The sequence below is a fragment of the Corythoichthys intestinalis genome, chromosome 10 (assembly GCF_030265065.1).
Source record: "Corythoichthys intestinalis isolate RoL2023-P3 chromosome 10, ASM3026506v1, whole genome shotgun sequence".
NCBI classification, from domain to species: domain Eukaryota; kingdom Metazoa; phylum Chordata; class Actinopteri; order Syngnathiformes; family Syngnathidae; genus Corythoichthys; species Corythoichthys intestinalis.
This window is the reverse complement of record NC_080404.1, coordinates 38806821-38823280: the sequence shown is the minus strand read 5'-3', so window position 1 is coordinate 38823280 and position 16460 is coordinate 38806821. Positions and strand designations below refer to the sequence as shown.

The 16460-nt window shown below is 40.2% G+C and overlaps 1 protein-coding gene across 14 annotated transcripts in view; it reads right to left on the bottom strand.

Moving 5' to 3' along the window:
• Positions 1-16460, bottom strand: part of wdpcp (WD repeat containing planar cell polarity effector) — a 231328-nt gene that overhangs the window by 152131 nt on the left and 62737 nt on the right. For 2 of the 14 annotated variants that reach the window (XM_057847350.1, XM_057847352.1), the window contains exon 1: positions 4745-4870. The exons of the other annotated variants lie outside the window; for them this stretch is intronic. Coding sequence is in view for 1 of the 2 variants with exons in the window: in XM_057847352.1 (XP_057703335.1) it covers positions 4745-4753 (9 nt within the window). In the remaining variant the exon portion in view is untranslated. Of the gene's footprint in view, positions 1-4744; positions 4871-16460 lie in introns of those variants that run through there. 14 annotated transcript variants of the gene reach the window in all.

Below are 16460 nucleotides of genomic sequence, written 5' to 3'. Positions count from 1 at the left end.
GAGCATCAACCGGTGGGGGAGGGTTGATCCTTGCAACTGCAAGTGAGGGATTTCTCCCTGCATTTTTGGGACCAAAAAAAAAAAAAAGCTAATATTGTAGGTACAGTATGACGGAAAATTTTTGCTGTTTTGAAACCATGACGTTTTCATACCACGATATACCTTGAAACCGGTAATCGGCACATGTCTATTCATGAGGATACGATATTGATGCTTTGGACAATGATACAATACTTTCCCATATAACAAAGTCTGCCATGATTCGATTCACAGGTCTTCGGTTGGTTTATCATGATATTAAGTACGCATTTAAGAAAAAAATTTCATTCATTTGAATGAAAACATTATTTTCAACAAAATGCCATATCTAAACGATGACAATATTGATCGATGTTTTGATCGATAGATCCAGATAGATCGTTACAGCTCTAGTCATTGTCTTTACATCATTGTCCAACTGAAACATGAATGTGTGGAGTACACAAAGTCGAGTGTACCACCACCCATGTGGTCAACTTTCAACAAACAGCTGTCAAAGACTGTTGACGTCGAGATCCTTTAAAGTTGCTGTCGGATTCATAGAGACCGCAGACCCCGGCAGAAAGGAAAGGTCACACCGAACGTCCCCTATACTTCTTAGCAGCCTTATTCGCCCGTCACATGCTCACACACGGGTTGTCTGTCACCTCCCAGACGAGGCCGTGACACGCCGGACACACCTCAGCAGGCAGCCGCTGTCTTTCCGTCTCGCTCCACCTGTGACAGGTTGACACGGTGGCAAGTCGCGAGTCGATGGCGCTCTAAGCATAAGGGCTCCACGACCTCTGAGATGGATGCCGGTGTCGTTATCGCCCTTGCGAAACCCCCGACTGAGGTACGCTGCCATGTACAAGTAAATAAACAATCTTTTCCACTACCTTGACTACTTGCAGACTCTGACCTAGCAGATGTCTATCATACTTAAAACTCATTCGCTGTCATTGACAATGATAGATATCAAATACATTTGAACTGTCAGCTTTAGTCCAAAATCAGTCGAGACACATTGTTGACCTAAAACTTGTCCAAATCTATTTTTTCAAGTCTTTCAATAGCAAATATTGTCAATTAGTTTTATTTATATATATATATATATATATATATATATATATATATATATATATATATATATATATATATATATATTTAAAAAACAAAATAACCTTTCTCTTAATTATAATAAAACACAATATTTAAAAATATATTTTAAATGAAAGAAAACAATTGGAAAAGTGTAAATACACTGATCCCTCGCTACTACGCGCTTCAAAAAATTTTTCAACAAATTTTCAATTAAAAAAAAAAAAAAACTGATTAGCTGTCCCGAGCAGATCATGTAGTCTCACTCTACCTCCCTCCCTCCCTCCCTCTCCCTGCTCTTTGTTGGTCAGGCAGTGAGTGTTTATTAAAGTTAACAATGATTGACAGACGTTGATGTTTGATGTTGCCAGAGACGCGAGCTTCAAAGCCCCGCATGCGCCAATCATCGTTTAACTTGTTAAACAGTTGCTCTGGCAACTCTTTGTGTGTAAGGGAGCAGCTAGAGCGGATTTGAATGGACTCACTCAATGAAGCATTTAATAAAGACAAGCATTGTTCTGCTTTATTGTTTAAAAATTAATCGGTTGGACAGTAACATGTTTAAAACTTGTTAACTTTAAAACTCATAACTATTACATTTGAAGTGCTGAAAAAACATTTATTAAAATATAAATGGCAGAAAACACAGACAAGGCTGAAAAAGCAGTTTCTGCTCTTGCACCCCTCTTTAAAATAAACTGCTGTATTTTAAGCCAATAGAACTGTTGTGTTTGATAGAACAATATGTCTATATGCTGCAATAGCAGATTCATGGCGCATTAAGCCCCCGAACTATTTTTAATTTGTCCGTTGTACCCTGAAAACCCGTTTACAGACGTTGTGCAACCGCTTTTGTTTCAACCCACCCATAAAAAGCTCAAGTCATTTTTAGCTTAGAATCATTAATTGATGTCTAATATTTTGTTTAAAAAAAAAAAAAAAAAAACGACTTTAAAATATTATTCACTCGCATATTTTAAACAAATTACATCACAATGAAAAAAATGGTGTCTGTAAAAAGGTCACAGATATCTACCTCATAATTATCGCTTATTTGTATTTTTTTGTTGCCGTCGCATGTTCCCCAATATTTTAGATGCTAATCCAAACAAAGAAAATTTGAAAAAAAAACTTTTAAAAGGGTAAACACATGAAAAAGAAACCACTCATCGATGTATGCGATTTCTGCATTGCGAACCTTGTTATATGACCATGTTTCACCCATAAAATCCCCAGAAAATCTGGCTGTGGGCATTCATTCACAGTTGTGTCTTCACACTCGAGGATACATGCTACATGGAGTTTTGGGGTCGAAAAGAGGTACAGTGGGGAGAACAAGTATTTGATACACTGCCAATCCATTGGCAGTGTATCAAATACTTGTTCTCCCCACTGTAAGTGCACGATAATATCTCGTTCAAATTGTGCCGTCTTTAATTATGCTTTCTTATGCTCTCACCTCCAGTTAGGGTTTTGCTGTTTAATTATTTTTTTTAAATGCCCTCCTGTTCAAATCCCCCCCCCCCCCCCCCCCCAAAAAAATTGAGATTTTAAGCTTTCCAATGATGTATCACACATGCATATAGGACAATTTTGAGTTTGGCCAAATTGGGGGTCTCAGAGCGGAACTTCAAGTCACCTGAGTGTTTTCCGCCAGTGGGGAAAATAAGTACTGTATTTAGTCAACCACTAATAGTGCAAGTTATACCACATGAAAATATTAGAGAGGCATGTAATTGTCATCATGGGTAAACCTCAACCATGACAGACAGAATGTGGAAAAAAAACAGAAAATCACATTGTTTGATTTTTAAAGAATTTATTTGCAAATCATGGTGGAAAATAAGTATTTGGTCAATACCAAAAGTTCGTCTCAATACTTTGGTATGTACCCTTTGTTGGCAATAACGGAGGCCAAACGTTTTCTGTAACTCTTCACAAGTTTTTCACATACTGTTGCTGGTATTTTGGCCCATTCCTCCATGCAGATCTCCTCTAGAGCAGTGATGTTTTGGGGCTGTCGTTGGGCAACACTGACTTTCAACTCTCTCCACAGATTTTCTACGGGGTTGAGATCTGGAGACTGGCTAGGCCACTCCAGGACCTTGAAATGCTTCTTACGAAGCCACTCCTTTGTTACCCTGGCGGTGTGTTTGGGATCATTGTCATGCTGAAAGACCCAGCCACGTCTTATCTTCAATGCCCTTGCTGATGGAAGGAGATTTTCGCTCAAAATCTCTCGATACATGGCCCAATTCATTCTTTCCTTTACACAGATCAGTCGTCCTGGTCCCTTTGCAGAAAAACAGCCCCAAAGCATGATGTTTCCACCCCCATGCTTCACAGTGGTTATGGTGTTCTTCTGATGCAATTCAGTATTCTTTCTCCTCCAAACACGAGAACCTGTGTTTCTACCAAAAAGTTCTATTTTGGTTTCATCTGACCAAAACACATTCTCCCAGTCCTCCTCTGGATCATTCAAATGCTCTCTAGCAAACCGCAGACGGGCCTGGACGTGTACTTTCTTCAGCAGGGGGACACGTCTGGCAGTGCAGGATTTGAGTCCCTGGCCGCGCATTGTGTTACTGATAGTAGCCTTTGTTACTGTGGTCACAGCCCTCTGTAGGTCATTCACTCGGTCCCCCCGTGTGGTTCTGGGATTTTTGCTCACCGTTCTTGTTATCATTTTGACGCCACGGGGTGAGATCTTGCATGGAGCCCCAGATCAAGGGAGATTATCAGTGGTGTTGTATGTCTTCCATTTTCTAGTAATTGCTCCCACGTTTGTTTTCTTTACACCACACGTTTTACCTATTGCAGATTCAGTCTTCCCAGCCTGGTGCAGGTCTACAATTTTGTCTCTGGGGTCCTTCGACAGCTCTTTGGTCTTGGCCATAGTGGAGTTTGGAGTGTGACTGACAGGTGTCTTTTATACCGATAATGAGTTAAAACAGGTGTCATTAATACAGGTAACGAGTGGACCCTCGTTAGACCTCGTTAAAAGAAGTTAGACCTCTTTGACAGCCAGAAATCTTGCTTGTTTGTAGGTGACTAAATACTCATTTTCCACTCTAATTTGGAAATGAATTCTTTAAAAATCAAACTAAACTAAACTAAACTAAACTAAACTAAATACTTATTTGCCCCACTGTATGTATCTCTTTCCAATGATAAATCTGAATAAATACATTGAACACACAAAAAACAATTTTTGTGTGTGTGTGGGGGGGGGTGCTACTTCGCGGTTTTTCACTTGTCGCGACAGGTTCTGGCCCCCATTAACCGCGAAAAACAAGGGATCACTGTAGTCTTTTTTTCCCCCTTAAAAAGAAAGGTAGGGTGGACCAAAATATTCTCTGATTCCTATAGTCCTCGATGAAAGTAGATTATCATTCTGATCATTCACTGACCAACCCCTCCCAGTTCAAATGGATTAGACGTCTACAGCCAACAGTGTGGCAGCAACATTAAAATAAGGTACCACTCGTCTGATTGTTCTTCCTCCATGACCCAACAAGTAGATTGCTGAGTAACAAACAATTGTAAACACAACCTTGACACGCCACTCATTCTTCTCCACAAAACTCCAAGAGGTAAACCCTACAAGAGTGAATTCTGCACTTACATTCAGCATAAAACCAGAACTGTGGTACTATTCGTGGGTCAAGTCATGTCTTGTCAGGAGTGGTATCCTCTTTCCGTCGGGGCTGACAGCTGGGAGCAACAGAGGGGCTGCCGCCGGGCCCCTGTGTTAAACACGCTCGGCCTGCAGTTAAGCCCTCTTGAGAGAGTGCATAGGTTCACTTTTCGCATTTTCACTATTAATCCTTAGCCGTGCCCTACACTGCTAACAGGGCAATGGTTGAAGTAAAACACAGGAAGTTGGGAAAAGCAGCACGCGGGAATAAGAAATGATTGCCGCTTTCCTGACCTATTCAAGTTCCTGCTCATTTTACAGCGTGTGTGCTTTTGTTGCTTTCGTGTACAGACGGAACGTACAGTACATCACAAAGATCATGTCAATCATCATTAGTCTCAAGTTTTGAACGGTGCTATTTTGTTTCGCTCAATTGTGAGGGTGCAGAGATTGACAAAGCTGACAAACAATTGCTACCGAATCAGCCCTTTTTCTAACAGTATGTTCTTTCGAGATATTCTTGTTTGGCTGCTTTATGACATCATTTTACCGTTTGAGCTGGACCAACTGTCATGAACTATTGTGAAGTTGTATACGCCCCCTTTCATAGGCTTGGGACTAAAGCCTGAGTTATACTCCCGCGTTGCGGTGACGGCGTAGCGACTACGGCGTCATTTGACATTCGATAGTTCTGCGGTGAGGGAACGCGTTGCTCTGTAATTCACCGCCAAGCCACTAGAGGGATGTGGCGTTATGTTTGTACGGTTTTGGGGCATGATTGTTGACTACTTCCGCTAGTCGGAGAAAAAATAAACAATGCAAGATGGAACTCTTGAAAGTAAATATTCTGCTCATCAACACTGAATAAATATTGAACATACAAATGTTGACGGGCAGGCGACGCAGAAGACGGTTTCGAGGCGGTCTGGCCGACTTTTGATGCCGCACAGAGAGTTTTAGACTCGGGTGAAGAGAGCTAGCTGTGGCGGCTAGCTTCAAACTGGCGTCGAGCACTGCGTTCAAGGTCTGCAAAGCCCTCCAGCCAGATTTGTTTGCCGTGTCCTACAACCAGCCAGTGGGAAGCCATAGCAGATTTCTGGCGTCTAGGGAACTTCCCAAACTGCGTTGGGAGGCTTGATTTTAAGGTTATCATAAAAAGCACCGAGGCACTCTCAATCAGTGATGATGTATTGTGTGTGTGAACTGTCTGTTATTCAAAATTAAAGATCAAAACAACTCTTTTGACACCAAATCTGTGCTTTATTCTTCATATATTTGAAACATATGTACACAGTAAATGATGAAGTGCACCAACCAAAAATACGACATAAAGTGATAAAAAGTTGGCAGTTTTTGGCCGACTGTGTCACCGCTTCGTGTGGCCACTCGATTCCGACCACCCACGTCTCGGTGGTTCTTCCTTTTATTTATTTTTTCGATCGCCGACCTTGCCATTTGGCAGTCACAATAATAATTTCTTGACGAGACTTGCTCTTCGATGATACTCCCGTCGGCTTGGTGCATTTTTGCGTGTAGAAAATAATGTTTGATTCTATTCTACAATGGCGGTGTTTTCGCCCGGAAACAACAGTCTGAGCGGACCAATCACAGTCCGTTTTCGCTACGTCAACGCGTCTACGCGACGCGAAGGTTACAAAAATCGAGAGGTGCGCGTCAGGCTACGGCGTAGGGTCGTAACTCGATTCTTCCTTGACGGCGTAGGTCTGACGCGGAAGTATAACTCAGGCTTCAGTTCTCAGTGTACAAAGCAAAGTTCAATAGACTTTGGTGTGGAAAACCAAGGCCATCAAACTTGAGTTACTACCAGATCTGCATTTTTCTGTATTTCAGTTCCCTAACAAAATATAAATTGGGAATGGACAAAATAATTAGTGCTGTCCCAATCTGATACTCAGCATCGGCATCGGCGCCCAATACGGATAGTTTTGGTGTATTGGACAGTGTCGGATTTGGTCACAAGATCAGATCAAGTCCAGTATTCACGTTTGTTTTCAGCACAATCGCAGTTTTTAATTAGATCACTGTGAAGTTAGACATTGACGAACCAATAAAAGACCGTCATTACCAACCCTTCCAAAAATAGGCATGTGCCGGTATGAGATTCTGACGGTGTGATAACCTTAAGCCAAAATATCACGGTTTTACGGTATCATAGTATTGTAATTACAGCTCTAAAACATGTTACTTAAAAAAAACAAACTATTATTGGACAGAATTTCTATTTTTCAAACATTAGCAAATTGGAACTTAAGTATAATGTTAAGTTAAAATGAATAAATAAAAAATAACAGCATATTCTAAATAAAATTAGAATAAAAGCAGTCCTTTAGGTGAGCCTGAACCCACTGCCACATCTCAACAATATTACCATTAGAACTAAAATAATTGATTTATTTTCCATAAAAACCACGTGTGTATGACTTGTATCATGTTTACATTATACAGGGTGACCCAAAAAAAGTTTACACTCAGTTGACTGCTTGTTTAAAAGCCATTGAAACATATCTAAATAGGTTGTCATGCTTAAGTGATTCATTAAGGTCACTCAATGCAGTTGGTAATCTCTCGTCTCTACAATTCCTGTGCTTCTGCTGAAAATGAAAACTTTAGCTGTACCTGAATTGCTGCGTGCCAGTCTGACACCTACTGAGATTGCAGCAAATCTGAGAATATCCAGATGTGCAGTCTACAAAATTAAAAAGAAGCTGAAAGATACTGGAACAGCCTCACGAAATCCTGGGTCTGGAAGTGCCCGATCCGTGCGGACCAAAAAGTTGATTGACAAGGTGATATGTGGCCACCCCAGAGTGCAGATCTCAATCCCCTGGATTATAGCATGTGGGCAACTGTGGAGGACAGTGCCTGTAAGAAGCCACAAACTTCTGTGGCAGCCTTGTAGAGGTCCATTGTTAGATCTTGGGAAAAGATGACAGCATCCTACATAAAGAAGACCTGTCAAGCGTTCCGCAGGCGCCTGGAGGCTGTTGTGACACTTAAGGGAGGACACATTGAAAAATAGAGTGTACTGTACATGTTCTTTACAATAATGTATAATTTGTGATTAAATTCTAATTCTAAGCTGAATAAACATGGCATTTAAGTTGTATTATGGCAGTGTAAACTTTTTTTTGGGTCACCCTGTACACACACTCTGTCAACACGGACAGTTGCCAGAGTAACACGGACAGTTGCCAGAGAAACAAAAAAACAACAAAAGTTTTACCACCGCTTGACACACTAAACACGCTGGAGTTAACTCTGGTAGCTGGTGGGAAACGTTCATGACAGTGTTCACTAACCTTTAATTTTGTATAAATGTGAAATCATATTGGAGGTATTGCCTCCTCAGGATCCACCCTCCGCAAAAAGTATTCCCATACCAGCGATTTCGTTTTCTTTGATGGGGGAAAAAGTTCAGGAGTTTCACCTCCTCCAGCCATCGTGTAGCACAGCTGACTCACTGACACTGAGAAACAATCGGTGAGGGAGAATTGAGCCTTGCAGCTGCAAGCGAGTGATTTCTCCATGCATTTTTGGGAAATAAAAAATGGCTAATACCTTAGGGGTGGTCTGACGGAAAATTTTTGCGGTTTTGAAACCTTGACGTTTTCATACCACGGTATACCTTGAACCGGTAATTGGCACATGTAAACAGAACATTTCTCGAGTAGGTACCAGCAGGGCTCACTTGACACTTTCACTCTCGTTGGGACAATGCGTCCCACAGCTTTTCAAAAAATTGTTGTGGGTATAGGAGTCATAGCAATTTGATATTATTTATATTATTATTTACATCTTTTTTTTTTGGAAAACTAAAAAAAAATCGGTCGTGAAAGGGTTAAATACACAAAATATGATTAGTATTTACACAGGAGTAACCCTACAAAGTTAGAAAAAGCATTTTAAAAATGATTTTTTCTTAATCTTTTGACAATTACAAAAAAAATCTTTTGTAAAATTGAATTGCATTATGGCTTTTGATGTTGCACTATTTGGGATTTTTATATTCATAATTTAATGTATTTTCATAACCTGGTTGCAGGGGAAGTTTACTGCAATACAGTGCATTTTGGAAAGCAAAATAAAAAGGATATAGGTAATCCGGGTTGCACTGTTTTGTGCATTATTTATAATGGTTTAAAATTGTCGGGATCCGATCGGCATCGAATAGTATCGGCAGAATATATCATGAAAAAAATGAAAGCAAAAAAAATGTCCATCGTGACATCCCTAAATATAATGGCAATTTTTGGTTGTTTACGTGCGTTCTGATATATAAGAATTTTCTGAATTCTGAAGAATTCTTGTTTTGCGTTGGTAACAATTCCTGAAGAGCAGAATTATTCTTGTAAAGATAATGAAGTCCTTCATTTTTGAAAATGAGATGAAGACCCACAAAATCTTGATTACAGACTTCCCAAAAGAGTGGAAGCTGTCATCACTGTCCTCCAAGTAGTTCTATTTAGTTAACTGTTGTCTCCATCTCGCCCGAGTTTATGAATTTCATGGCCCATCTTGCTGCAAATGAGGGGACTCCAAATTTTACTATGTAGAGGTAAAAATGGCAACTGCGTAGTTTAGTCCAAGTGTTTTTCAACCTTTTCTGAGTCACGGCACGTTTTTACATTAAGAAAATTCTCGCTGCACACCACAAACCAAAAATGTTCCAAGATTACTTTTTGGACAGTAAACTTAATTTTAAAATAATTTATCAATATTTATACTTACTCAGTGTAAAACTTGAGCCTGTTTAGATGAACACAAAGCCGGTATCCTAGCAGGAATCATCGTCAACAGCTCTCAGTCTCTCTCTGTTGTTATTTTTTATTGCAGTTAGGCTTGAAAAGCTCAGAATTATCAGACGGGGACTAGCAATGTCTTTAACCACATCAGAGCCGAGCATCTCGCTGATAATAGCTTTGCAGGCAGGTAGTATTAAGGTCTCTGCAACAGTGTGGGACTTTTTTGATTTAGCAACACAGAGTTACTGGCTTCTAGGGCTTTTTCATTTACCTGTGTAGTTTTTCTCAAAAAAGTTGCCTGTTTCCCTGTGGTTTCACGAAGGCAAACAAAATAGTCCATCGACTAGTTTTGAAGTGACGGGTGTTTCGTTTGGAGATGACGTTTAGGGTAGCTGCTCGTGTCGCGTTCAAGAACTGCTCGGATTTCTAGCCGTCAGCCATTTTGCTGTCCTCGACAATGTGTTGGAATAAAACATGGGGAGGATTGACGGTCGTCACATATGGATAAAATGGAAAGGACACTTTCATGTATATTAACTCTTGACGAGTCTAATCAAATGATGTACAGTAGACATGCTGTGGTCCACATTGTCGGGGACAGCAAGGTTGCTGATGGCCAGAAATCCGAGCAGTTATTGAACGCGACAGGAATACTTCGCTCATATGGACACAACTGCAAGTTTCTATCTAATCCTTCCTTGCTACTGCAACTCGGCCTGCGAATAAAAAAAAAAAAAAAAAAAAAGCGATATAGGATAATTTCTCGCGGCACACCTGACGATCTCTCACGGCACACTAGTGTGCCGCGGAACACTGGTTGAAAAACACTGGTCTAGTCTATCTAATGTCACAAGTTTCAATGCTAACTAGCACTTGTTTCTCTTCACACTTAGGGTCATTTGGGCGGCCCGACATCCCAAACAGCCTTGCTGTTGTCACGGCAACAAGCAGCTATCCTGGCTAACATCTGCTGCGCGACCTCGGACTGCCCGGAACGGGCCTTAATCCCCGCACGGAGTTGTGTTGTGGGGGAAAACATTCTTTCCTTTCTGGGGAGGCAGACATACGGGACAGGCAGTGTTGCTGGTAACCTGCAGGCGAACGGATCCCACAGTGTTGTCAGTGGCGTGGCCCCAATACACCCACCACCTCTCCAACCCAACATTATGGCTGTGCAGAGGGGTGTGACAGCCAGCTTTCGGCAGAGTTGCCATCGGCGGTCCAGTTGGATGGATTTGGGCTCCGGGGTTAATGAAAGGTCTGACGTGCTGCTCTTGTTGTTGGTACCGTAAAACGACATCATTTTGATTAGGACCCCAAAAAAATGTGGTGGTCACCCTTCAGCAAGTTTTAAAGGAGTGCACAATATTTGTTGTCGTTTTCAGCAGAGAGAAAAGCGACAAGGCTATGATAGAACATTATTTTGAAATTATTCATGTCGTAATGGCCTATAGTACACGCTTTGTCCAAACTAGTTCGAAAAATAGTAGATGCAGTATATTCAACTGCATGCGGCAGTTTGGTGTCCTCAACTGGCCGCTACAAGGGTAAAGTATCCAAAAACAAACAAATATCAAGACACTAACTGTGAGTTCTAGAATTACAAGTTGGCATATCCAAAACAAGCCGAGCCTCCCTAATATCCTGATAAGCATCTTCTCCGAGGAGAAATGGAGAAGATGGCCCTCCGTCAATCAGTCCATCGGCAGCTATGAAATATGCATTTGTCTTAATATGGAGTTTGATTCCATCAAAAGCCATTTCACGGACCATTTGCTTATGCAAACGCCGCTAGGAGACAGAGAGCGAGAGAGAGGGAGCGTGGTCGAGACTCTCTCGGAAGATGAAACACACCTCCAGCATGCTAAAATGTGTGTGTTAGATTTAATTGAATAGTTATGCATCAGTGCCAAGAAGTTACTTGGTGTGTTTGCAGAGGCCTGTGTTCTGATTGTTGACGGGGACGCGCTTTTCCTTCAAAAATATCACAGGATATACAGCGCTTAGCAAAAACTGCTCTGGTTTCATCCAAAGACAGAAACACCTACTTAATTAAACCTTCAGCAAAACTGAGAAAAAGCTTACTCACCAAATTGGACAACTTTTTTGGTAAGGAATCATCCGTGTCACATGAAACGCTTTTTCACATTTTTAGTTTTCAAGATTTTTTTTAATGGCTAAAACAGCACTAAGTTTAGCTTTTGACATGCATCCACCCCTCAAGCATTATAAAAGAACATTCATTGGCATCAGAGGTCATCTAGCAAGGCGGCACATTTGCGAAGTAATAACCTATTATGACTAGGCCCGAACCTTTAGTTTGCAAGCTAATTGTTGGCCAGTGTGCTAGGTACAACATTGAAAAGTACAGCAATATTTTTGATAAACAAATTTGGAAGTAGATATGTTCAAATTACCGGTTTCAAGGTATACCGTGGTATGAAAACATCACAGTTTCAAAACCGCAAAAATTTTCAGTCAAACCGTCCCTACAATATAAGCTATTTTTTATGTCCCAAAAATGCAGGGAGAGATCCCTTGCTTGCAGCTGCAAGGCTCATCTCTCCCCTACCGGTTGTTGCTCAGAGTCAGTGAGTCAGCTGTGCTACACGATGGCTGGAGGAGGTAAAACCCCTGAATTTTTTCTCCCATCGAAGAAAACAAAATCGTTGGTATGGGAATACTTCGGCTATAGAAAAGGAGGGCCAGCTGACATGTTTGCGGAGGGTGGCTGCAGAGGAGGCAATACCTCCCATATTCATACAAAATCAAAGGTTAGGTAAAACTGTCATGAAAATTTCCCACCAGCTACTAGAGTTAACTCCAGTGTGTTTAGTGTGTCTAGCGGTTGTAAAACATTTTTCTCTCTGGGAACTGTCTGTGTTGAGAAAGAGAGTGTGTGTATAATGTAAACATGATAAGAGTCATACACACATGCTTTTTATGGAAAATAATTCAATTATTTCTAGGGTTGTCAAAATTATCGCGTTAACGGGCAGCAATTATTTTTTTAAATTACTCACGTTAAAATATTTAACGCATTTAACGCATGCGCGGAATGACCCACTCACGCATTGTCGCGAACAGACTGCAATGGTTTTATGTATATTGAGAGTTAAGAGGCAGAGACAAGCGAGTGGAGTGGATACAGGCATTCATTGGAGCCACGCTATTTATTGGTATAAGCTTTAGCATCTCTTTCACAACAATTATAACTATTGTTGCGAGTGATGTGGGGAAGAATGATAGGAGATCATCTTTTTCTTAACACCCTGTATTGAACACAACGCATAGAAGATATACCATTTGCAGCCACCACTGACAGTCATGTTTGCCCAACTTCCCATCATGCATTTGGGCAGTTAAGAACAGTTAAGTCGCTACAGTATCATTTAGTGAAAGCACAACAAAAATAATATTCCGATCTCTCAAAAAAATGAAAATGTTCACAAAAAGAAAAGCGCTCAATGCAAAGAGAAATTGCCTTCCCAATCAAAATAGCTATGCAAAATAATACTCAGACGTTGGTCAAACTCTATTCAGACATTTCGTTTAGCTTAACAAATACACTAGATGGCAATATTTAGTCACAATATACAAACTATTAAAATTACTATAACTTGTACTCATATTTATCTTTTAAGAATTACAAGTCTTCCTATCCATAGATCCCATTCACGGAACAAATGTTTATAATGTTAATGCCAGCTTGTAGATTTATTGTTATAATTAACAAATACAGTACCTATGTACAGTATGTTGAATGTATACATCCGTCTTGTCTTATCTTTCCATTCCAACAATAATTTACAGAAAAATATGGCATATTTTAGAGATGGTTTGAATTGCAATTAATTACGATTAATTAATTTTTAAGCTGTGATTAACTCGATTAAAATTTTTAATCGTTTGACAGCCCTAATTATCCCTGTTCTGATGGCAAGAATGTTGAGTTGTGTCTGTGGGTTTAAGCCCACCAAAAAGACTGCATTTACTCTAATTTTATTTTTTATTTATTTTACCTTAACATCATAGTTATGTTCGAATTTGCTTATATGTTTTTAAAAATAAAAATTCTGTTCATTGTGAAAAAACTATTTTTTTTTTTTTTTAAAAACCCAGACCGTGAAACCATGCTATTTTGACATGGTTATCATACCGTCAGAATCTCATACCGGCACATGCCTATCTGACAGGGTTGGTAATGACAGTCTTTTTTTGTTTTGCCAATGCCAACTTTACAGTGACCTAATAACAGTCTTTTTTTTGTTTTGCCAATGCCAACTTTACAGTGACCTAATAAAAGAAAAAGTTAAAAAGCAATCTTAAAACTCCTGAAAATCTCTAGCCAAACCTCCCCCTGATATTAATGGATTCTGTCTTGGCCTACTCCTTACCATTTCATCATCAGTCTATGAGGAAAATTAGTGTTGTTTTGTGAACTTTAGATGAACATTCAATAAATAACAATGAAAACACAACATTACTGGCAGAGGTAATTGCAGTGACATCCCCTTTAGGACATGTGTCCTATGTCCATCAATTGCAAGGCTGCTTTAAAAAGAAGGGAAATTGAAGCACCTTTTAAAATACAACCCATTTCAATTTAACTCGATTAAATATGGGAATAAATCTTCGAGGGTCACTTTGATTCCTATTAACACCAGCGCAATCAGTCCCGCTGTCTTACAGGCCTTTAGCGCCCATCAGCAACAGCAGAGCTTCTATTCGTAGTGATCACTGTGGTCCTGCACTGACACCTAGTGGAACACACCGTGGGACTGTCAGCCCAATTTTAACACTAGAGCAACTGTGCGACAGAGCACAAAATTCATCCATTTTAGACAGGGACATGACAATAATACCAAGACACACTATGCTAGAAGAAAGTGGCAACTGCAATCTGCTCACATCTCCGAGAATGCCACAGGACCATAGTCTACCGGAGCAGATAAAAAGGTGATGTTCAGTGTCCTGCCGGTTATGCAGTATCTATACCACTGCTGTAGACGTGATGGGGGTCTCGCTCAGGTGAGTCGTTCCAGGCCAAGTGGAGGAACAGAATAGGATAGGCGATAAAGGGAAGAAAAGGCGGAGAACTAGGCAGGTGAAAGGACAAAGGAGGCAAAGAGGAAGAAGTGGAATGAGGGAAATCAAGCGAGCGACGTTCCAGAACCCTTGGTTGAACTTTTCCCTGCGTCACTTCTGAGTGGCTACAAGGGACAAAGGAGACAGCTCGCTGGTTATTTTCACAGCAAAGACATAAGAGGGGCACTGCGCCAGTATGGAAAAACGGGCACCAAATAAAATTACGCTCAATCTACCATTTTATAGAAAAAATATTAAGTCTGAAACTCCTCATGTTATTAGATGAAACTATCACATTAAAATGTGAAACTACAGATGAATTAAAAAAAAAAAATTCTGGTGTGGTTGCAACACACTTTTTCATGGCATGAAAAATGGGGGTTCACAGTGTACGTACTTTCAACAATTGCTGAGAGGTGGGTAGCATAGGCAAAAATTTTACTCAAGTAAGAGTAGCGTTACTTCAAAATAATATTACTCAAGTAAAAGTAGTCATCCAAAAATGTACTCAAGTACAAGTAAAAAGTATCCAGTGAAAAGAATACTCAAATAATGACTGACGTTGTAAATAACTGCTTTTTTTTTTTTTTTTTTTTTTTTTTTTTTTAAAACAATGGGGTTTTTTTCTCTCAGCACAAACTTATCTATATATGAACTGTTGTTATAATGGAACTGTACAATAATTAGGAGTGGGAACCTCTTGGTACCTCACGATACGATACAATTTGCGATACAAAGCTCATGATAACGATGATCTTGAGGATATGGCGATACACCAATTATCGATACATTGGTCAGGAAATCATTCTAGGATATTCTACAAAAAACTGATGACCAGAAAAACAAGCTTATGCTCTGAATTAGAATGAGTTTATCACTAGTAGACGTTCAATCCGTTTGAAGTGGGAGGGATGGCAGTGAATGAACAAATGTTCATTCACTGCCACCCTCCCAGAGCCATCAGTGGCAGCCAATGCCAGGCAATAAGATCATTTTGGGCCATTTAGGGTCATTTAGCTGTTGACGTTCAGTTACTTCTTGTTGATTTTGGGGTATTTTATGGGTCACTTCCTGTTGATTTTGAGTTACAGAACAGGAAGTGACCTGGGAATCACCCAAATGAATAGGCATTAGGCAGTGACTCAAACTCAACAGGAAATGGCCTGTAATTGTCCTAAAATGAACCGCAAGTGACCAGTAAATGCCCTGAAAATCGGACAGAATGACTGTCTGTGAATGCTCTGGTTTCGAATGAATGAACGTTCCCAGTCTAAATGGATCGGGCGTCATGCACTGTCAATGAGACACTATTATGGATCTCGATTCTTGGCAGGAGCATATCGATAACCTTTTGGGATACAAAGTGTCACGATATATCACCATTTCGATATTTTGTCACACCCCTAACAATAACCCATTACACAAATTAAAAAAAAAAAAATAAATCATTGAATCCCGGCGAGAGGGGGAAAAAAAAAAAAAAACAGACATGAAGCATTATTCGTCCAAAGAGCATGAGTGCCCTCTAGTGGAGAAAATAGTTCCTAGTTTGAATAGTGAATTGTTCCTTCATAGTTATAAAAAACTAAAAGGATCATATCTCTGTTTCTGCTTGATCGATCATTGCCAAATAAGAACTGGGAAAAAGGTTTGAATCTGCGCTTCCGATTCATGTTGAGGGCAGCGCTCTATGTCAAATACATTTTTTACGGTGCTTCATAGACGCCACGTGATTGAACAGGCTGGCATGATCATGGAATGGCAATCTTGCATCAGAGTGGTGTAATGGAGTCATGTGATTATTGTTGCCACGTCTCATTGGTGAAATTGGTAGAGCTACTCTTGGCATCGCT